The following is a 23,334-nucleotide window of genomic DNA, read 5'->3' on the forward strand; positions in this document are numbered from 1 at the left end:
TGAAGTGATGGAAAGAAATCTACCTCTTGAATAATTTGAAATCATTTATTGGAATTCGAAAAGATTTAAACTCAAAACTTAATTGATGTTATTAAGGAGAGATTTGTGGCGTGAAAAAAAAAAGAAAAATCATGAGCATGAGATTTCAAATTAATGTATCTGGAAAAGGGCATGATGGGAGGAAATGAAGGGATTTTTGATAGTTTTTGAAATGGTAGGCAAAATAAGAAAATATTATAATAAGTGATGTGTTGTTAAGTAATTTTTTTCCTAATTTAAATTGAAATGATCTTCATAATGTATCTTCTAAAAAAATTGATAATTTTGAATCAAAATTGAAAGGATCTTTAATAAATTAGGAGAATAATTTTAAAACTCAATATTTTCAACAATTTTAAATTAAAATTGAAATGATCTTCAATGAATTGGAGAAGAATTTTGAATCTCAACCTTTTCGACAATCTTGAATCAAAATCGAAAGGATATTCGAGGAACTTGAAGATCCACAAAATAAATCATTTGTCCAACAACAATTTCATTACTTTATATCTTTCATAATTCACCTCGCTTATCCAAAATTCGATAGAAGTTTTTATGAAACGGAGAGAATGATGTACAAGAAGAAGAAATTTTATTTTTAAATTTTTTGGTTAGTTACAATATATAATTGAATTCTTTGCAATATTTGGAATGAAATATTGCAATTTATGAGATCTTAATTTAATTTTTGGTTTTTTCTTCGTAATTAGTGCAGCAAATGGATACGATGAGATTTTAATTTGATTTTTTAGCATTTTTTTTAAATTAGTGCAACAGACTAATAATATCAACAAGAATGTATCTAGATCCTTAATTATGTATCTCAAATGCCTAAAAAACATGAGATTTTTGTGATTAGAAAAATAACAAAAGGTAACTTAGGTTTCACGTTATGAAATTTATTTAAGTTAATTTAATAAATGTTGTATTTCTACTAGATACATTAAATAAGAAAGTGTTGCTCATAAGATTTTAGATTTGAGATCGACACATTATTGTTTTGTAATTTTTATGTATTAGATACATTTAGTATAAATTTGAATTTACGTATCATAACTAAAAAATTAGTACATGATACATTATTATTTATGTATATTATTTTGTTTGAGAAATACTATAATTTAAAAATAATAAATACATTATTCATGCAATTGTTCCAAATTAGTTTTTTTCTTTTTTGTGTGTGTAATATATAACAGAAAGTTATCAACTACATTTGTATTGAACAAGATATACACTAATCGAAAATTCTACAACATTAAAGTTATGTATCAATACCTTAAATATTAACATGATACATTACATAAAACAAAGATTATTATAGAAGTGATGTATCAGATCAATATTAACTCTAACAAAGACTAATTTAAGACTAAAAAATAAACGAGATACATTAAAATCTGCATATTTGATAGTGATAGTTGTGCAATGATAGTTCAAACATTTTTCTTCTTTTTTTGAACGTTTTTTAACAGTAGATACATCTGAGAAAAAATATTTTTCAAGAAAAATTTTAAATGACAATATGATTAAATTGCAAAGGCTCAATAAGATTTCATTGGGGGCATGGGTGGAGGTAATTTTATTTTTTATGTTTTAAGATTAAAAAGTTTAAAAAATAATTTTAAAAAAATGAAATTGAAGTGATGGAAAGAAATCTACATCTTGAATAATTTGAGAACAATAATTAAAAATTAAAAAAAATGAAATTCAAAAATAGACTAATTGATATAATTATGGAGAGAATTGTGGCGTGAAAAGGGAAGAAAAATCATGGGTATGAGATTTCAAATTAATGTATCCGAAAAAGGAGATGATGGGAGGAAAAGAAGAGATCTTAGATACTTTTTGAAATGGTCGGGAAAATAAGAAAATATGATAATAAATGTTATAGAGTTAAGTAATTCTTTATCCTAATTTAAATTGAAAGGATCTTCATGATGTATCTCTCAAAAAAATTTGATAATTTGGGATCAAAATTGAAAGGATATTCAATGAACTACGAGAATAATTTTGAAACTCAATATTTTTGACAATTTAAAATTAAAATTGAAATGATCTTTGATGAACTGGAGAAAAATTTTGGATCTCAAATTTTTCGACACTTTTGAATCATAATTGAAAGGATATTCAATCAACTTGAAGATTCCCAAAAGAAATCGTTTGTCCAACAACAATTCATTACTTTGTATCCTTCATAACTACCTCTCCTATTAAAAATTTCTATAAAAGTTTTTATAAAACGGAGAGAATGATGTACAAGAAGAAGAAATTTTATTTTTGAAATTTTTGGTTAGTTACACTAGATAATTGAATTCTTGACAATAATTCGAAATGGAATAATGTGATTTATGAGATTTTTATTTAATTTTCAGTTTTTCCCCTTAATTAGTGCAACAGATGAATATTATGAGATTTTAATTTATTTTTTCAGATTTTTTCCCTTTTAAGTTCATCAGACCGATAATATCAACAATAATGTATCCGGATCTTTAATTATGTATCTGAAATGCCTAAAAATATGGAATTTGTGTAATTAGAAAAATAATAGGGATAGAAGGTCAATTTATGTAAGTTAATTTAATAAGTGTTGTATTTTTACTAGATACATTAAATAAGAAAGTGTTGTCCATAAGATTTTAGGTTTGAGATCGATATATTATTTTTTAGTAATTGCTATGTATCAGATATGTTTAGTATAAATTTGAATCTATGAATCATAACTAAAAAATTAGTACATGTACATTATTATTGATGTATCTTATTTTGTTTGAGAAATACTATAATTCAAAATTAAAAAATACATTATACATGCAACTTTTCCAAATTATCTTTTTTCTTTTTTTGTGTTTGATACATAGCACAAAATTTATGTATCACGTACTTTTATATTGAACAAGATAAACACTAATTGAAGATTCAACAACATTAGAGTTATGTATCAATACTTTGAATATGAACATGATACATAGCATAATACAATGTTATTGTAGCCCTGATGTGTCAAATTAATGATAACCCTAACAAATACTAATTTAAGACTCAAAAATAAATGAGATACATTAAAAATCTGTAATATTTGATAGTGATGGTTGTGCAATGGCAAATCCAACTTTTTTCTTCTTTTTGGACGTTATTCAACAATAGATACATTAAAAGAAAATAAATATTTCTCAAGAAAAAATTTCAACGAGTATGTGATTAACTAAAACTGCAAAGGTTCAATAAGATTTCAATGGGGGTATAAGGTGAAGCCAATTTTATTTTTATTTTTTAAAGTTGAAAAAATTTAAAAAATAATAATAATAAAAGAAATCAGAAATTTGAAGTGATTGAAAGAAATCTACCTCTTGAACAATTTGAAATCATTAATTGAAAACAAAAAAAAGATTTGAAATTCAAAGATAGATTAATTGATGTAATTATGGAGAGATTTGTGGCGTAAAAAAAGAAGAAAAATCATGGGCATGAGATTTCAAACGCGTATCCGAAAAATGAGATGATAGAAGAAAAAGAGGAGATTTTTGATATTTTTTTAAATGGTAGGAAAAATTAAAAAATATGATAGTAAATGTTGTATAGTTAAGTGTTTTTTCCTTCATAATTTATTCATACCAGTAGAAATGTATCAAAATGATACTTTTGTTTATCACAATTAAAAATTTTATTCCAACAAAATATCAAAAACAAACTTATTAGAATAATAATCAACGTAAGTCAATCAATCGCGTAGTGGAGGATTTCAACATGTATTTCAGTTATCTCTATGTTGTTTATATAGGCTTGTAAGCCTTTTACTCTTTTGAATGTGTTCAACGATACGACTTGAGTTTTTACTTAGTCGATGTACTTGATTTTATTATAACTTTTGATGGCACATGTTAACACCCAACTTTTGATAGTAGCCTTTGCAACAGCCCAAAATGCTTTTTTTAATGCGAACCTGTGAAAGCCAACTCTCTTGAAATTGTTATGAAGATGTCTCGCACAAAATCTATGACTGACATATGGCAAAACCTCATTAAAAGCTTCAATAAGACCTTTTTGTTTGTTGGAAATAAAGGCCCAACAAGTCTCATCTACATCTAAATCAACTTCCAAATGGTTCAAAAACCAAACCCACGACTCTTTACTTTCTTTATCAATAATTGCGTAGGACCTGGAAAATATATTACCATCAATTCCAACAGTAGTTAACAGTTGAGTCTCATACATTGAACCCTTTAACCAATAACCATCCACGCGTGTTATTTTTCTGCATTCTGCTTTGAAGCTATCTTACAAGCAGTAAAACAGATGTATATTTTTTTAAACTTGTATGGTTTGTTCAATATCTCATTCTAAGTGAACTTCATATGAATTGTACTACCTGGATTTGTCCTATCAATTTCATTACAATAACCCACATTATTTTGTATTGATCGTTGATATTATCATCAGTCAATGCAATAGCTAACATCTTTGCTCTTTTGGCTTGAGAAAAGTTACATGAGCTCGTAGATCTACACTTACTCTATCTCTAAAATCAACTAAGCTCCATGACCTGTTTGATTTAATTTTTGTGAGGTATTTTCTTGCAATAAATGATGATGTTATTTTTCTATTATCATAATTGTCACTCCTTGCAATTATGTAGGAATGTACTTTCTAATATGGAAAGTCTCATCCCCTTGCATTTTACATGGTGTGATTTTCCATTTTCACTCTGAATGTATACAAACGGTCTCCATTTTTTCTTTGTCATTTTTGAGCCACTGGATATACCTTTCATTTTTAATCTTGTGAGTAACTATTGCACTTTTAAAATCTTTCTTGCTTTCAAAACACATTCTAGAGATAAAATCAGATCGTCTCCGTTTGTTTGTTGATTCAATGTATGAAAGTTCAAGATCTCATTTTCAGAATCACTATGCAAACTTTTTGTGTTCATAGAATCAACACAATCTGACTCTCCTTCTGGAGCTGTCATTTTTCTATGTGCTTCGACATTAAGAATCTCCCACTCATCCACTATATATTGTGAAGTGTTTTCATGTTGATCAACAAGCAAACCATCAGTTAAATCAACTTCGGAGTCGCTAAAATATTTGCCAATAGATTTTTCTGAACAAGTTATTGTCTGTTATTATCTGCAGCATTTGTGTTATGTATAGAAGTCATATCTTCTACATTGAAATATGAATCCAAGTGTTCGAAGTAAATTTCGATCATATTGTCATTTGGGATGTTTTTGCGAACTGCATGGGCTTCATTATTTGTAGATCCAACCTCCATATATTACCAGATCTTCTACATCTATGCCAAAAAGTTATTGAATTCTTCAAGTATCCACAAATCTCTGCCATCTTCTTAAACGCATCAAGGTCCAATTTGTTTGCGTTAACATAAACAATATAGTCTATATTGCCCTCAACATAATGCTTTTCTGGAGTCCGTTTCATAACTCCCCCGTAGTATATTTTGATACTGAAAAATGATGTATCTGTCATAGATTCTAAACTAGAGAAAATTATATTTATATCAACACAAATAATACATATACAACATGATATTAATATTGAAGCAAATTACAAAAAGTATAAGTTTCAGGGGCATTGATTAAGTAATAAAACTTCTAAAATATTGCGATAGTGGATTTGATTAAAACTTAAAATTAAAATCGTACTTACCATAAATTGGAGGTGATTCTCTATCATTATTGCTCCTTAAAAGCATTGTAACTTCCAAACGTTCATAATATTATGGAACAATGTATAATGCATGTTTCAGATTTTAAGGTTATTTCGAGATTAGAGATAAAGATGGGGAAAAACTAAGAAAGAAGACTAATGTTTCAAAGGGAGAAGCCCAAACGACGACTTTAAAAATTTTCGGAGGGAAACATATGAGAAGCACATGCATAAGCCACTGGTCTATTAAAAAAGTAACCGGGTTAAGATGGAGACTAAAAATGCACCATTTTATCAAAGAATTAGGACTACTAATGCTCCACTAAAAAGAAATAAGACTATTTTGAGCCTAAACTAAAAAATAATGGACTATTTTGAGGCCTTACTTTAAAATGATAGTACAAACTTATGATTATTTTAAATAATTCTTAAAATTTGTGGATATAAATGATATTTCTCTTAAAAATTTAAATATTTCTCCCAAAACATACAGTCATGCATAATAAAACATCACCCAAAAATAATTTTCCATTAATATTTAAGAATTTATGATGAAACTCTTGATAATTGATCAAACTTTTTCAATCCGTATGTGTAATAAAGCTACACTCAAGGAGAAAAGATCTGACATGCTTTTAAAGCCAAAAATGATATTCATCTTTTCTTTTTTCAATTTTTTTTGATTTTTTCTTAATTGTTCCTATTTGTATCATATATTAATTTTTTTTTTTTAAAAATCTTAATTAAATTCTCGTAATTATTGGTCTCCTTTTTCAGTTTAAAAAGCTCAAAAGTCACTGTGACTAATTTAATGATACAATTATTGTTTTTTTCTAAAATTTTAAAGTTTTCTTTATTATATTGTGATAGAATATGCAGAAAATTAAATATACTCAACATTTTTTTATTCCTGAAATTGCTCCACATTGCAATATGTGTCTTGTAGACTGTAGTTTATACCGAATTATGAAGAACATGATTAGAAGGTGTGTATACTATGTGCTTCTCCGTATGTAGTGTATTAGTGTTTATTATTGAGAGACTACGAAGTGAGTATATGTAATTGTATCTCCTTGCAAAGTGAGTGTATTTTCTTGTTATTTATTTCACTTGAGATAGGCCTTCTTACCACTGCTTCTGCCTATTACTATTCTTTTGTTGTGCTTCCTAGACAAAAGCTGGTTAGCCTTTTTTTTACTTACAACTCAAGTATATGACTGTAAGGACGAATCAACTTTGTTACTTTGAGCTATTTGTAGACTAGTATCATTCATAACTATATTTTCATGTTCATACGTCATAAATATTTGACCAGTCCTTCGATATTTCCACAAATAAATGTAACACTGCATAAACTATGACAATTTTCATTTGTGTGTTAATATCACAATGATTCATGCCTAGTTTCACTTGTGTGCAATTACATATTTTCAGTGTATTAATTTTATGTTAAAAATCAAACATATTGGAAGTAGTGATTCTCAAATATATATATCATCAATTTTGTCTTTTTTCATATTAAAATTACTTTAAACATTTTCATACGTAGCTGAAAGAGACATTTTTTACGATGAACAATCAAAAAACTGTTACTCCCTCTGTTCTTATTTATATTCATCAAATTAATTTCTACTTCATCATTCATATTTACCAAAATTTAAAGTAATAACAAATTTATGTTGCTGAGAATAATAATTTTTAAAAGTAATGAATTATTAATTTTATTTATATATGAAATAAATGATTAATAAAATAAAAATGCGGTTATTTTAACATAATATAAACTTGTGGCTCAATTTTTGTATGCTAAAATCTCAAATTATGATATAGAATTCCCTTATCATGAATTTTAGAGAGTATGATATAATTTCTTTTATAATTTTAATTATACATTATAAAATATCCAAAAATGTATACATACTTTCTATCTAATTTTAGTTATATGCATTGACATCCTTAGAGCACAATCGACTATGTCCCTCACTTTGGGTTAAGGCTCAAAATGATTCTTGAATTTTCACATGGAGCACTAATAGTCCCTCATGTTTTCAATATTGATGCATTGTTGGTTCTACCCTAAAATTTTGTCTATTTTTTAACATTGATTTTGTCCAAATTTTATATAATGAATGTCCAATCGTCTTTTTTTATATATATATAATAGAAATAATAACTTTAACAGAGAAAAGGTGATAAGAAAAATACCTTGTTCTATTCACTATAAATTCTAGTGTAATTAAACTAAAAGCATCTTAACATATGACTTTGGAGGAATAGAAAAAATTGTACAATTGCACGTAAAATTATCATGATAAACCACTCGACTTTATTTGCAATACGATTTTTACTAAACAAAACAAAGTATTTTTCTTATTACATTCTTTCATATGAAGTTGTTATTTCTACTAAATATATAAATTGACAATTGAACATCCCATACATATGTTATGGATAAAATCAATGCTAAAAAATAGATAAATTTTTTAAAGAAAACTAAAAATGCACCAATATTACAAATATAAAAAAATATTAGTATTTCATATAAAAAATTCAAAAATCACTTTAAATCTTACCTTAAAAGAAAAGAAAAAGAGACTATTTTGATTTTTCCTCGAATGGGCTTCTTAGTGGGCTAAATGGCTTCAAAACAGAAAGGCATAATTTTACCCAACACATCATGTGGAAATCTTCACAACTCAAAAGCATCAAATCGCAGAAAGAGTGAAGAAAAATTCAAAAATAACATTCATCAAAAATTGAGAAACTTGAAACAAACATTGAGCATCATGGATTCATCAAACCTTACATCACTTCCAGAAGAAGGCTCAGAAGAAACCCATCACCCTTCTGCCTTTTCTTCTGCTCCTACTCGCCCTCCCATTCAGTAAGTTCATTTTATGTGTTTATTTTCCCCAATTTTAAATTGTAATTTTGAGTGCTGTATGGATCGTTGGTTTCTAATGAATTTGATTTGAAACATGTGATTCACATTCTTGTAGTTGTTTCCTGTTGAAAGTTCAATCTGTGTTAAAGGAAACTAGTAGCTTGTTTTAGTGTTAACAACTTCTATTATGAAAAAATTTACTTCATGCTAGCATATTCAAGGGTTTGCTTCTAGGTGAGCTCGTCATACCAGACTTGTCTAGTGTGGGTTATCCTATGTGGTTTGTGACATGAGTGGAGTTTTTACCATGTGCACATCCAAAGGGTAGCGGCTGCGGATTTTTAGTCATAAAAATATATTAGTTGGGGGTTGGGAGTATGGGGGAGTTCTTTTAGTGCTTTAGGTCAGATAAAGGTGTCTCTATTTGCAATTCAAAACCAGAATTCTAGAACTGTAGAAATTTATTTTTTTTGATTAGTTGTATTAAAGTATTATTTGGCTGAAAATTTTATCTTAATTCTCTCTGCAGGACTTCTTCACAGAAATATGCACCTTTAGACTGGTCACATTATTTTGATCAAGAGGATGACATTCAGATCCCAGATTCAGATGATGTTTGTGCTCACTTCTGTTGAATTTTCTTACTGAATAAATTCTCTCTGCACTTTGTCACCCCCTAAGAAATAAGAAAAACATTTCTTTATGCTCTTCTTTTTGAAGTCAAGTAGGAAGATCATCTTTTATTTGCTTTGTCATTTCAGGTATTTCATGTTTATATGGCAGGGACAGAAGGGCCTGTTATTTTTTGCCTGCATGGTGGTGGTTATTCTGGGTAGGTATTCTTTTGGTGCAACTTTCTAACATCTAATCCAATTTTTTGGTGTTTCTTATGTTTCTGTTTTAGCAGTTGTGGTTACAAAGTGTATAACCATTTAGGTTTTGTTCCAGATGAATTTCAATCATAACAAAGGCATTTAATCCTGACGACTTTTTCCTTTCTTTGAACATTTAACCTTATGAAACTTTGGTCTACAAACAAAAAGTGATATGGGAGCAACTTACATTTGAACCCTTCTTTTCCAAATTTTCTCTGAAAAGAATTGAATTTTGACCTTCTTATTAGTGATCATAGCCAAATAAAATCCAAGTTAAGACATCCAAATAATGTAGTATTCCACACTCTGCATGTTTGTTCTGATGTGTCTTGTATCTGTAGGGCAATCCTTTTGTACTCATTGACCAATAATAATACATCAAAGTCCAAAAAAAAAGGAGCTTTGCCTGGTCAGAAGCAAGTGACTTGGAGGGAAGAGGAGAAGATCAATTTTATGGCCTAATCTTAAAAAAAGATGCAAAAGATGTGTAGCAACTCCTTTATTTACATAATAGTCGTTTAGTTTGACTTTGTGCATACTGTGCTGAAGTTGCTTCATTTTCCCTGTGCTTATGCCAACTGTTTAAGAATCATCTGACTGCAGAAGATGCCAGAGAGATCAAGAAAAAGGGTAATCAGGAAGAGCCAAATAGGAAAACTTGCACTTCCTTGTTCTCACATTTTGGTAGAAAACAGTAATTTGATTGCAGAGTGGCTTGGTTAAGGGTGGAGAATGATATGATTATACCATTTGAAGGGGAACCTTGTCCTTCGTATAACTGCTGTATCTTGATGTACAAGCCAAAATCACTGCTTACATAGAAAAGATTAATGAAGAAAGAAGTATCTTTTGTTACTCTTAACATCATTCTGACTAGTATGGAACAATCTATTGTTTCTCTCATTCTAAATAAGTTTTTTGTTTAAAGGACATTATATGTAGGTTAGACATTATATGTAGGTTAGGTGCACGTTACTGGCTTGAACCCTTCTACAGCGTAGACAAACACAGGTACTTATGATGAGAAGAGTGGAGGTAGGCTCATTAACCATCGAGTTTTGAACTCCATGCCAGCTAGCCCTTGAGGATTTCTCGGTTATCAAAAGAAAAGAGAGACATAGTGAGGCATTCCTCCAAGCTGTGTTTCTATCCCTGCCCAATTTAAAGACATAGTGAGGCAGTCCTCCAAGCTGTGTTTTTATCCCTGCAAATTTTCTAGATCATCAATCTAGCTAAAACTCAATCAGCTATTCTTGAGAGAATCTATGAGATGTTGAACAAGGGAAACCCAAAGTCCACAACTGTTATTGTGGTTGTGCCACAAATTTGTATGTTATTGTGATTGTGCCATAAATTTGTATAAAGAATCTTTTTGTAGTTTTGTGTCAACTCTCCAGGGAATGGACTTGGGAGTTTAAATGTCTTCTAGCTGAGAACTTGCGTGGAAGAGGAATTTGTGCGACTTTTTGGAGATATTTGGAAGCTTTCATATTACAATTTAGGAAACTTAGTGAAGACAAGGAGCTGGGTAAAAACCTAGGTGGTGGATTTGAAAATAAAATTAGATGTAGTGCTCTACTTTATGTTTTATTTTTTACTTGAATGCTACGTATCTTGCTTTGTCAGTAGCCTTTTGTTTAAGAAGTTACTTTAGTGACTCCCTTTTTTTTATAGGTTGGTGCCCATGCTCTTATACCGTTAGTCAGTTTATTTAGTGAATTCTTTAGTTAATAAAAGATGCTTGGAAATTTTCTTTCTGTTGGAGGGTACAGAGATTGTTGGTGAATGGTTTTGCTTGCTTTCTCCCTCTATCTGTAAGTAGTTGAACATCAATTTTGAAATTCAAAACAGTATGCTAAATCTATGTAGTTTTATTTTCTCAGGCTCTCATTTGCATTGGCAGCAAGCAAAATTAAGGAGAAAGCTAGGATAGTGGCCATGGATCTAAGAGGACATGGAAAGACATCTACACAAAATGATGTAGATTTGTCTATTGAGGTACCTATGAGCGATGTATCTTGCTATTATGAGCTTCAGCATTTGATGCTTTTGAGAAACTTCTTTTGCCCCAATTCCCATGTTATGGTGGACAAATTGTTTGCAGAGGCTATGCAGTGATGTGTTTTCTGTTTTGAAGACCATGTATGGCGATGCTCCGCCTGCAATTGTGCTTGTTGGCCACAGGTTGTACTTTGCGCATGAAGTTAGTTCATATTCAATTGTTTACGCCTATATTTGACTATTTACTACGTTGGGTGTAACTTTGTGAATAGATAAATATCTACTTACAGCACTAAAGGTCTATGCGATGCTGGGAGCAGAACAACCCATAGGAGATCAGTCCAAATAAGTATTATATGCTAATCAAAAACATAGTTTGAGGATCAAACAGTTTTAGGACTAATAAAGGATCAATTCTTTGGGACTCTATATACAGCGCTTTAGATTGCATTCAGCCAATCAGCCTTGGTACATAAATCTAAAGTAGCCATTTCCGTTCATGCCAAAATGTTTGGAGAATTTCTTTGCAGTCATCTTTGCTGTGTTAAGCTAAATAAAAGGTTCTGTGTTATATCATTGCTAAGTAGCGGCAAGCTAATAAGAGTCACAAAATTTTTTAGTTGGATGCAATTTCCCTGAACAATTTTTTTTTTTAACATTAGCTCAGTAGTTTTATAACAGAACGACTTGTATTAGTGTAGCAGTGTTCTGTAAACCAAATCAATCTCTGTCGCAACGATCAGACTGATGATTACTTTGAATTTTTAACTCATTGATTTGCCACATTTCTTTGCCTTTTTCCATTTTATCTTCCAGTCTGACGAGTCATGAAATGTATCTTTTGTTGTTTTACTTTTTCAATTTTTGGTTGGTCTGAATTCCTGTCATTTCTTCCTAGATATTTGTTACCAACATTGAAAATGGTTTGCAAGCATAAGAAATAAGGAAAACCTTAACATGTTTTCCCTTGAAATAATTTTTTGTCCTGCTATGAATTAACTATTTTTTCTTTATATCTTAATCACCTGCATGCTTGGGTTAAATGTTTTCTGTACCACAAATAAAAGGTGGTGCTTAGAGTTTTCTGTTTATGTCACAGTATGGGAGGTGCAGTTGCAGTTCATGTTGCTGCAAAGAAATCACTTCCAAGTTTGGCCGGCTTGGTGGTTGTGGATGTTGTTGAGGTTGTCAGTCTTTCTAACTTTTAGGATATGCTTTTTATTTCATCATGTACTGATTTCCTAATATATCAGGGTACAGCAATGGCTTCATTGATTCATATGCAGAAGATACTATCGAACAGAATGCAGCATTTCTTGACCCCTGAAAAAGCGGTACCCAATGCTTAAGACTCCTTCCATTTCTGACAGCATTCTTGCGCACCTCTTATCATATTTGGCAAAGTTTTATTGTTTTGTGTTTAGTCAAGTAGCCTTTTTCTCAGGTAGGGTTTGGTTTATATTCAATCTACCCAGTCCAACCCAATAAATAACTTAGTTTCCATGGAAGTATAAAAATCACTATCAGAGGGAGTACTCTGCAATAGTCTATATTTTGATTATGTATATTATGTTACTGCTGTTTGCTTCGTGTCCTGTGCCTGTTAAACAAAAATTGCTTCTGATTTAATAAAACTAACACATTCTCTTTTGCTATGGAGCTAGCTCAGTTTTATTTTTTGGATGCAATATCTTTTGTAATTTTGCATCTTCTTGATGCCATCAATGAAATCATTTACTTCATCAAAGAATAAGTAAATGTCATTGAGTAATCAATCTAGTCACTTATTTTTGTTACTTTTTTGTTGACAAATACAGTCTTGAGTGTCTGACCACCAATGTCACATAGTCAGGTGAACGATTTTCCATATGACATCTCCTTGTCATCTTAAGTAACTTCCACACTATAACATTGTGAAGATTAACTCGCAAACCTTTTTCCTACCCTCTAACATTGCATGATTTATCTATTATATCCAGAAAACATCCTGGTTTATACTAATTTTTCTATTTGTAGCTTCCACTTTGTTAGGAATTCAGTTTTACCGGAGCTCCTCTTATCCCTTAGATCTTTTGCAGCTCTCATGTTTTTATTTGGAAATTTTATGCATCTGCAGATTGAATGGAGTATCAAATCAGGCTCTTTGAGAAATATTGACTCTGCCTGTGTATCAATCCCCAGCACTTTGAAATATGATGACTCAAAAAAATGGTGTGTAACCATGTATATTTTATGGCATTTCTTTCCTTTCCTTTCCTTTTTATTTTTATTTTAGGGATGGTAATGGGAAGGGGGAGTTCTGTCTTTCAGCTTTCTTTCAGACTTGTAATTAGTATGCAGGTTTTCGTGATGTAATAATTTTTTTTTTGGTATTGGCTTTTGATGTTTCTAATTACCCATTGACAAACACTTATACTGCAGTTACACGCATAGAGCAAGACTTGAAGAAACTGAACAGTTTTGGAGAGGGTGGTATGAGCTTTTCTTTCTGCTTATCCAGTCTAAATCATTTTATTTATCCTGACATTTTGTGCTGCTTCAAAAATCACTGTATCTTTGATTTAGGGTCCTAGGAGACCATGGGGGACTGGTGCATCGATTGTCCAATTAGCCTCCATTTTATAGGGAAAAACTGTTTTTTGGTTCTCTGTGCAATTTCAAAATAATTTTATTTTTTCTTCTCCCTTGCCTGTGATCTTGAAGGTTATGGTAGATCAATTCATTCAGTAAGATAGCAGTCACTTTAAATTACTACGCCAACCGAATGAATATTTAGTCTTTTGTGATCAGTAAGGTATGAATTGCCTTTACTTGCACACTCAACCTTATTTTTTTTCCGGAGGGAGGGTATAATTGTAAAGACTGAAGTTCATATAGTTTCGCTTATTACCCTCTTACTCGCACACCTACCAACTAGAATGAAATTAGACTAACCCCAAAAAGTAAGTATCACTTGAGAAATGGGATCTAGCCTTTGGGTTCAGTTCAGAGTTCTACCTTAATCAGGAAAAGCCTTTAAGCAGGTATGAATCAAACAAAAAAAAAAGTGAATCCAATCGGTACCAAGACAAAAAGAAGGCTCTGAGAGGTTACAGATTATGATGAACCTACTCCTTTAAATATTTAAGGAGTCTGTGAAGTCCAATGCATTAATAAAATCATGAATTATTTTCTTATTACACTGCAAATATCCTACAGTTAAACACATCTAAATCTACACATTGCTTCTGGTCTTTCTTAAAGCACCAATGATTTCTTTCTGTCAAACTGACCATAGGATGCACATTGGCACCAATGATGTTTCAGGTATGAAGGCCTATCAGAGAAGTTTTTGTCATCTCCTGTGCCAAAGATATTGCTTTTAGCTGGGACAGACAGACTTGACAGGTTGTGTACTTTTACGTGTATCAAAGGTTGTGCTGAATTTTTATTGATGCTAGTATGCATGTGAAGCTTCACCACTATGTAGTTATGTATGCAAGATGCATCTGTATATTCCTTTTCTGATATATGGTTCAAGTACACTTGATGGTTCCTTGTATTCCTTTTTCTGATCCACCTTAATAATGAGTCATGTCGAAACAATTTATGTGCATGGCTTTCCTAAACAATATAATGCTTGCAGTCTCACTTGTAATGAGGGATTGCATGGCCATCCCTCTCGCAAAAGTATCTCTAAATGACTGCCAGTTTTATCCTAGTTAACTATCTATTGGTTGGGAATGTGTATAATCCTAAACAGAAAGTAGAATTGCCTAAGTCTGCTTAGAACCTCGGGAGACTTGTCATTGTTCAGTATATGAAACACGAGCATCAAACAGCGGACATATCAATGGAGGCAATAAAGGACTGCCATTTATCTATCAATTACATAAATGACTACCTTTCTGGCATTGTCATTTATATGCCTATGAACTAGGAATAGAGTCTTGTAAAAACAATAGTGATGTATTATCCTTTAGCGCTCTCCTTTACTACCTCTAATGGAACTGAAACAGACATACAAAGATATTAGAGAAATAACTGTGTTTATGCTCAACACTCTTAACCCTTTTGTGTAGGGTTCTCCAACTATATCCAACACAAACTATCAATATTCAGAAAATGTATGCGGGAACTACCTAATTTCCAAGTAAATAGATGTCACTATGATTTTTATTGGGTAACAGTTTTCTTGTGGAAATACATTGTAGAGCTTCGATATACCATTGGATTTGTTACTGTTGAGTTTGTTTATATTTGTGTTCTCCATGATACTTGTTTTGTTCACAGATCTCTTTCAAGATTCCTTTACCAGATATAATTACTTTACAACCCAATGTCTGAAGAGATACTACTTCGTAGTATCTCTATCCGGATAGAGGTTAAGATTATTCTTTTCCGGTGAAAGATTCTAAAAGCTTATTTCATAAAATTTGGGGATGTTTAAAGCTAGAAGCATGAACTATGTTATCAGTTATAAAAAACAAAAATGCTAGAAGCATGAACTACATCTCTCTAGCTTGTGTTTTGATAAAACATGAGACCAATTTGTCAATAGTATCTCTTTATTGTCACAGAACACTCACAATAGGTCAAATGCAAGGGAAGTTCCAAATGGTGGTCGTCAGACACACAGGCCATGCTATACAGGTCCATTTTAATTTTCTTAAGATGCCAATTGATTTAAATTTGGATTGTACTTCTGAATATTTGTTTGTCCTTTGAACACTGCAGGAAGATGTGCCTGATGAATTTGTCTCTTTGATACTCAATTTCATTTCCCATAACCGAATAGGCCCAAATGGAATTGAGGTTAGTTTGTGGAACTTGCTATTGGACTACTTTGAAGTGTCTAGCATAATATTTTAACATCCAAAAAGATTTTTTCTTATTTAATCTTTTTCGGGTACCGTAGACTCCGGACTCTAGGGATGGCAAATGGGGTGGGGCGGGCAAACCCACATTAACCCGCAAAGACTTCTAAACCCCCCCCCCCCCCCCCCCCCCCTCACAATATTTTTCTTCTAATTTTTCCCTGATCCGCTCCGTCCCGCATGAACCCCCCACATAATGGCTTCACCACCGTCTAGTCCATATAAAATGGCTCACACCACCATCCAGTCCAACTCAGTCCATAATTCTTAATATAACCACCGAAACATAGCCCCGTCAGGTACATCCACCATATTCCAATCATTTTTATTTTATATAGAAGGAAATTGTATGGGTTAGAAAGGAAAAATAAATACTAAAGATTTACTCCACAACAAAAGAAAGAAGAAACAGGGATGCAATTGCCAGGTGGTAAGGTCGCCATAGGTTGAGCAAGTAACACTTTACTCGGATGATTATATATTGAGTTCATAATGTACATATAATATTTTATTATATTGTATTGTATTGTTTTGATGAATATATTATTTGGAAGATTATATCGTTACATGAAATTAGAGTCATAATTTTTTAAGCTTTTGTTTTCTTTAAATAAGTATAGACCCCCCCCACCCACCCACACACATAATTTTATACCTGCATCCCCTTCGCATAGCCCAAAAACCGCCCTGCTCTGCATCCACCCCCGCCCTATTGTCATCCCAACTGGACCTTATGTATCACTTCGTGACTCGAAACCCTGACTTTGTTTTAGAGGCAGGTCTTTATCACGAGGCTATTCTTGGTCGAAATACAAAAACTTGTGTTCTTCGATATCTTAGTTACCTTTTAGAATAAAACATATTTTTGCAATGTTACTTGTAAGCACATATATTCTTACAACTTTAGTGAAAATGCATTATGATGGTAACTTTGTTTGCAGATTCCTGGACTTCGTCGACCTCCTCAGTCAAAACCTTGAATACTGGAGTGATGCAAATTAATAATTGAATAGCTTGGCTCAGTAACTTTTAGTATCACGAATCAAAGCTTAGAGATGTTTTAATGGAGATTGTACATAAAGGTGTCAACTGTAATAAATGTTCTATTTGGTAAACAAGAACATTTAAAATAGTTTAACCTTATGTTTCTTATCAATGCAAGGATTAAAAGTACATGCTCTTTCATGATTCAACGTTATGGCACTAGAGATGCTTTTTACTATCTCTATAAAGTACAAAGGGTTAAAATGTTCGTGATCCTTGAGTTTTCGCGTGGAGCACTAATAGTACCTCATGTTTTGCAATATTGGTGCACTTTTGGTTCTCCTTCAAAATTTTACCTCTTTTTTTTTTGCATTGATTTATCCATAACGTGTATGGGATGTCCAATCGTCATTCTATATATTTAGTAGAAATAACAACTCAGTGTCTAAGAATGTGAGAAGAAAAACACTTTATTTTGTTTAGTAGAAATCGTATTGTACGTAAAGTCGAGAGGTTCATCACGATATTTTCACGCGCAATAGTATAATTTATTCTATTCCTGCAAAGTCATATGTTAATATGTTCTTAGTTTAGTTGCAGTAATATTTATAGTGAACAGAACAAGGTGTTTTTCTTATCACCTTCTCTCAGATAGAGTTATTATTGTTATTAAATATATAAAAAGACGATTGGACATTCCTTATATAAAATTTTGGACAAAATTAATGTTAAAAAGTACACCTAATGGATGTTGTTACAAACATATTTTATGATTTACTTGATAGTGAAAGTTATATATAAAATTTGAGGACTAAAAGTACCTGAAGCATATAGTTCAAAATCTCGAAAAATCTTCTCAATTAGATTACAAAGATCATTGTATGATCTGAAGCAATCAGTGCGTATGTGGTGTAATTACCTTAGTGAGTACTTGATAAATAAATGATATATAAATGATGTCATTGTCATTGTATTTTTATTAAGAAAACAACATCCGTATACTTGTCATTTATGTTGATGACATAAATTATTGGAACCCCTGAAGAGGTTCAAAAGGCAAATGAATATCTAAAGTAAAAAATTGAGATGAAAGATCGTCGAAAGACAAAACTATGTCTCAGGTTGCACATTGAACATTTAGCAGACGAGCTTTTCATCCACCAATCTGCCTACAATCAGAAAATTTTAAAGCGATCCTATATGGATAAAGCATATCCATTAAGTATTCCAATGGTTGTTCGATCACTTGAAATGAATAAAGACTCGTTCCGACCTCTAGAAGAGAGTGAAGAAATTCTTGATCCTAAAATACCATATCTCATTGCTACTGGCGCACTTATGTATCTTGCTAATGCTGCGAGACCTGACATAACATTTTCTATTAATTTGTTAGCGAGATATTGTTCTTCTCCTACATGAAGACATTGGAACAGAGTTAAAACATATATTGCGATATCTAAAGGGGACCAAGACATTGGAACAGAGTTAAAACATATATTGTGATATCTAAAGGGGACCAATCATATGAGTTTATTATATAGTAAAAAAATAATGCAAATCTTGTTGGTTATGCAGATGCAAATTATGTATCTGACGTACATAAAGCTCGATCTAAACAAGTTATCTGTTCACATATAGTGGTACTGCTATATCATGACAATTACGAAGCAGTTCATTGTCGTTACTTCTTCAAATCATTCTGATATGATAGCTATTCATAAAGCAAGTAGAGAATATGTATGACTGAGATTAATAATGATACAGTTCATCAAAGAAAGACGTGTCTTGGAGTATGATGTCAAAGTACCCACAATCATCCTACAATGAATGTATAGCTCAATTAAGAGGAGGCTTCATAAAAAAAAAAAGAAACACATTTCATCAAAATTATTCTTCACACATGATCTCCCAAAGAATGGTGATATTGATGTGTAACGAATTCGTTCAAGTGATAATCTAGCAGATTTATTTATCAAATCTTTATCAGCTTCAACTCTTGAGAAGATACACAAGATTGAAATGTGAAGACTTAACCATCTGAATTATTGTCTTCATCAGAGATATAAAATATACGTTGTACTCTTTTTTTATAGTCTAGATTCTATCACACTGAATTTTCCTAGCAAGATTTTAATGAGATAACAAACAACACGTGTTAAAATTAACTGACCATATATATTTTTGTTCCTTAACTTTCGTTTTACATGAATGTCCCAGTGGGATCTACTCACCTCACTTTAAACCAATTATGATACTTCTTGGTGGCCTAATGAAGAATTTGAACATTACACTATGGCTATAAATAGCATACCAAAACGAGTAAAGAAATAAGAACAATAGATCTCTCTTTCTCTTGTTCTTCTTTTATATAAATTAGTTTTACTTTTTATGTTATAAAAAACACATACCACAAAACACTCGTGAGAAAAATATTATATTATAGTTGGCCTTGTTTATCAAGTGTTTTTCTTATGAACTAGTTATTTGGAATAATAAATGAGTCACCCCATATATAAGAGGTCTATTTATTATTATTTCTTTTTTGAGAAAAAAAAAATCTTTCACCACATGGTAAAACATGCCTATGAAACTATATAATAAAAAAATAATGTTATTTTCCTCAAGCAGTAGCAGATTTTAGGTAGGCAATGAGATCTGCACGCTCCTGTGGCTTCTTCAATCCAGGAAAAACCATCTTTGTACCAGGTATATACTGTACAAACAATCAACAAATTGCATATTTATTAGGAAAACATAGACGGTATTGTTTATAATGATACAAACGTCAACACATATATACCTATAAAATATACTATTAAATAGTGTAAAGAATAAAATATCATATTCAATATTCAATATTGTTACAAAAATTTCAATCAAAATTCGAATATATTTAAATCTTTTCCCATGATAAAAAAGATAAAATGTACCTTCTTGGGGTTGAGCAAATAGTCATACAAAGTGTTTTCTCCCCAAGTGACAGCCATGTTTTTGTTGGCAGCAGAGTAGGAGTAACCAGCAGTTGTTCCAGACTGCCTTCCAAAAAGTCCATTCAAATTGGGTCCTGTTTAAATAAAATATTAGTTTAAAAGAAATGATTGTAATTTTAAATTTAGAATTCTATAATACTTTATCACAGCTCGACATAAATTTTTTCTACAAAAATTATTTTAACCCGCTCTACCCCCTTGGTCTGCACCCAGCCCGTTTTATTACCATTCCTAATTACTTATATAATAATAGCCACCTATGACTCATTTGTCAACCATTCAAAAGAAAAAAGAAAAGGAAAGAGAAAATGGGAAAAATATCATAAAATAAGCTAATAAAAATATCTTAAGAGAAGAAGATGAAAATAAAAATAAAATAAAACAAATTGGTCAGATCGGATCAAATTGATGGCTCTAGAAAAAATTTAAAAATAAACTAGATGTGATTTATTTGATTATGTGTTAGACATGTGTTTCTCCATAAAAGATAATGAAAAATTTGTTTCAAATTATAATCGAAAGGAGTATATATTTGGACCACTTTCCGTTAAGTATATCGTGATTAAATTGATCCAACTAATCAATAATAGCAAAATCTCACAAAAAAATTCATAAAAATCCAGTACATGTATGCTTAACAATATATAGAATGCTATTTGATCTTAACTTATGATCACAAACCAATCACTAGTTTATGTGTGGAAAAAATTCCTGTAAAGCCATCTTTTTGTCTAACATATAAAGTGAAATTCAATAATATATATTTCAAATTTCGAAATTTAGATAAGTGTATCATTGAATAGTGATTTTTTATATATTTTATTTTTTTGAATTAATAATTATTGTAACCTATAATTTTTTGAATGTAGTTTACAAATGTATAAATTAAAAAAATTAAAAATTCTCATTCAAACAAAATTATTTTACTTTCAAAAAAAATAAAATATATTATATAAATTAAGATAGAGAGAGTATTATATATCTACTAAATTGCCAAAAGAAGAAAAAGTTGAAGTAAAATGAATTTATAAATTGCAGATCTGGTAGAATATATATAGGCACCAAGGAAATAAAGAAAAAAATGAATTACAAATAAAAGACAAAAGAGAATAGATGTGTCAAAAAATGTTTTTTTTTAGAATTTTTTTTAAAAAAGGAAGCTAATGTACCTTGTTTATGACCGGCACCTTTTTCAACAGTATGACATTGAGCACATTTAGTCTTGAAGATCTTCTCTCCTGCCTTTTCATTTCCTGCTGGTGCCTCACCAAACGATGCCATTTTTTTAAACAAGATATTTGTTTTCTGATTTCAAAGTAGAGAGGACAAGAAAGCCAAATATGTTTTGTTACAACAAACCGACTTTATAGCCCTTTTTCAATAAAATGATCAAAATAGATTGAATTATTTAGGTCCTTTATATCTGTCAATTTATCTAAATAGTACTTAATGTATACTTCTTTCGTCCTATTTTATGTGGCACAATTTTTTTTGGGTCAGTCCCCAAAAAAAATTGTATGGTAACACTTCCTTATATGGTAAGTATTTAAATGTACAATTCATCTTTTACACTTGTTGGTCTAATTTAATTTTGAAAATAGAACTCTACTACATTTATGAGGAGAGAGAAAAATGAATCTATTTTTAAAGGGTAATTTGGTAAACATTTTCAAATCTTTTTTATTTCTTAAATTCCGTGTCAGATCAAATGTTGCCACATAAAATGAGTTGGAAGGAGTACATAAAAGGAAAAATGACATGCAGATATCATCCATCATATCTTTGGGACATCGGTGCCTCTACCGTTCAAAAACTAGAACATATAAAGGGTATATATGTTCTAATATTTGGACGACAAGGGCATCGATGTCTCAAAAGTATGACAAATGGTATATGCATACCATTTACGATAGTTCGAATGTATCTTTATCCATTTTCCCTATATAAATTGAGGATCATATTGGTTTTAGTCCCTAAAAGTAATTGAAAAATAATTAAAAAGAGTGTTAATTAACTGTGACTCCCATGTTTGGTGGACCATTTCTTCCTCCCTCTTTCTTCTTCTCCATTTTCTTTTTTTTTTTAATCATTTTTTATCCAATTTATAATTGACCTAGTATGTAAGAGAGGATTTTGACGGTGAATAGATGAATAAATCAATTGGAAATTGGAGAAAAAAGGGCGGGAGAAAGAAAATGGAGAAGAAGAAATTGGAGAAGAAAGAGTTAAAAAGAAAGACTCCACCAACCGTGCGACCCATAATTAAATTTAACGATTTTTTAATTCTTCAGTTAGTTTTTAGGGATAAGGATCGAAATGATCCTCGTTTTTTATATACATTAAGGACTATTTAAAAAAGGTGACATATATAAACGACCAAAATAATTCATACCCCCATATATGAAAGACCATTTTGATCATGTTCTCGCCCTCCCTCCCTTTTTTCATACTATTAATTTTGGAGATACCAATGTTATAGCATGTCACGACCAAAGGGTACCCCCTAGATGTAACATGACGTATAGAACCCCAAAGAACTCCATACATAGTCATCATAACATAAGAAATAGAACAATAAGAAGAAAACACATTTCAAGTCAAATTTTTTCATAAACGAAAGAGGAAGTCTAGACACTTAGTCTCAGCATAACCATCTATGACAATGTTTGAATGAAATAGTGCCTATCCCATACAACATGTCTGAAAAGGAAAAGAAAATGAAAGGAACTACAACATATGAAAAACTTATCCTCGAACCAAAAAGACTCACCAACAATGTCGGAAGATACTAATTCCAAGTTCTAGCCACTAAAATAATCACCTCGAGAATGGAACCTACACTTTGAGGAAAATATAGGAAAAATATATGTTAGTAAAAAAATGTACTAAGTATGATAGCCATGCATAAAAATTGAATTCTTGCAAAAATGTACATTTCATTTGAAAGCATGCAATTTACCATGTTTAAACATCATCATAAAGAGAGTGGAAAAACATAAGTCATAAAAATTGTCATCACCATCTTCAAAGCCTTAA

General features: G+C 30.9%; 2 protein-coding genes across 2 annotated transcripts; one reads left to right on the plus strand and one right to left on the minus strand.

Moving 5' to 3' along the window:
* Positions 1 to 8,347: 8,347 nt before the first annotated feature.
* On the plus strand, positions 8,348 to 17,497 carry LOC101265196 (uncharacterized). Its single transcript, XM_004250663.5, has 13 exons — positions 8,348 to 8,592; positions 9,122 to 9,206; positions 9,354 to 9,424; positions 11,351 to 11,465; positions 11,572 to 11,651; positions 12,568 to 12,652; positions 12,722 to 12,802; positions 13,585 to 13,679; positions 13,890 to 13,940; positions 14,775 to 14,855; positions 16,028 to 16,100; positions 16,185 to 16,262; positions 17,266 to 17,497. Exons 1-13 carry the CDS (start codon positions 8,495 to 8,497, stop codon positions 17,302 to 17,304), a joined length of 1,032 nt encoding a protein of 343 aa, XP_004250711.2. The 5' UTR covers positions 8,348 to 8,494; the 3' UTR covers positions 17,305 to 17,497.
* Positions 17,498 to 19,726: 2,229 nt separating this feature from the next.
* LOC101264887 (cytochrome c) lies at positions 19,727 to 21,708 on the minus strand. The gene is made up of 3 exons (XM_004250662.5): positions 21,468 to 21,708; positions 20,239 to 20,372; positions 19,727 to 20,021 (listed from the first exon to the last, which is right to left on the minus strand). The coding sequence occupies exons 1-3, from the start codon at positions 21,577 to 21,579 to the stop codon at positions 19,929 to 19,931; spliced, it is 339 nt and encodes a 112-aa protein (XP_004250710.1). The 5' UTR covers positions 21,580 to 21,708; the 3' UTR covers positions 19,727 to 19,928.
* Between the last annotated feature and the right edge of the window lie 1,626 nt (positions 21,709 to 23,334).

Source organism: Solanum lycopersicum, chromosome 11, assembly GCF_036512215.1.
Source record: "Solanum lycopersicum chromosome 11, SLM_r2.1".
Classification (NCBI taxonomy): domain Eukaryota; kingdom Viridiplantae; phylum Streptophyta; class Magnoliopsida; order Solanales; family Solanaceae; genus Solanum; species Solanum lycopersicum.

Coding starts and splice junctions, on each gene's coding strand:
- LOC101265196 (XM_004250663.5), top strand. CDS start 8,495: ATGGATTCATCAAACCTTACATCACTTCCAGAAGAAGGCTCAGAAGAA. Junction 11,466..11,571: donor ATGTAGATTTGTCTATTGAG/GTACCTATGAGC, acceptor AATTGTTTGCAG/AGGCTATGCAGTGATGTGTT. Junction 12,653..12,721: donor TGGTTGTGGATGTTGTTGAG/GTTGTCAGTCTT, acceptor CTAATATATCAG/GGTACAGCAATGGCTTCATT.
- LOC101264887 (XM_004250662.5), bottom strand. CDS start 21,579: ATGGCATCGTTTGGTGAGGCACCAGCAGGAAATGAAAAGGCAGGAGAG. Junction 20,373..21,467: donor AGGTGCCGGTCATAAACAAG/GTACATTAGCTT, acceptor TTATTTAAACAG/GACCCAATTTGAATGGACTT. Junction 20,022..20,238: donor ATTTGCTCAACCCCAAGAAG/GTACATTTTATC, acceptor TTGTTTGTACAG/TATATACCTGGTACAAAGAT.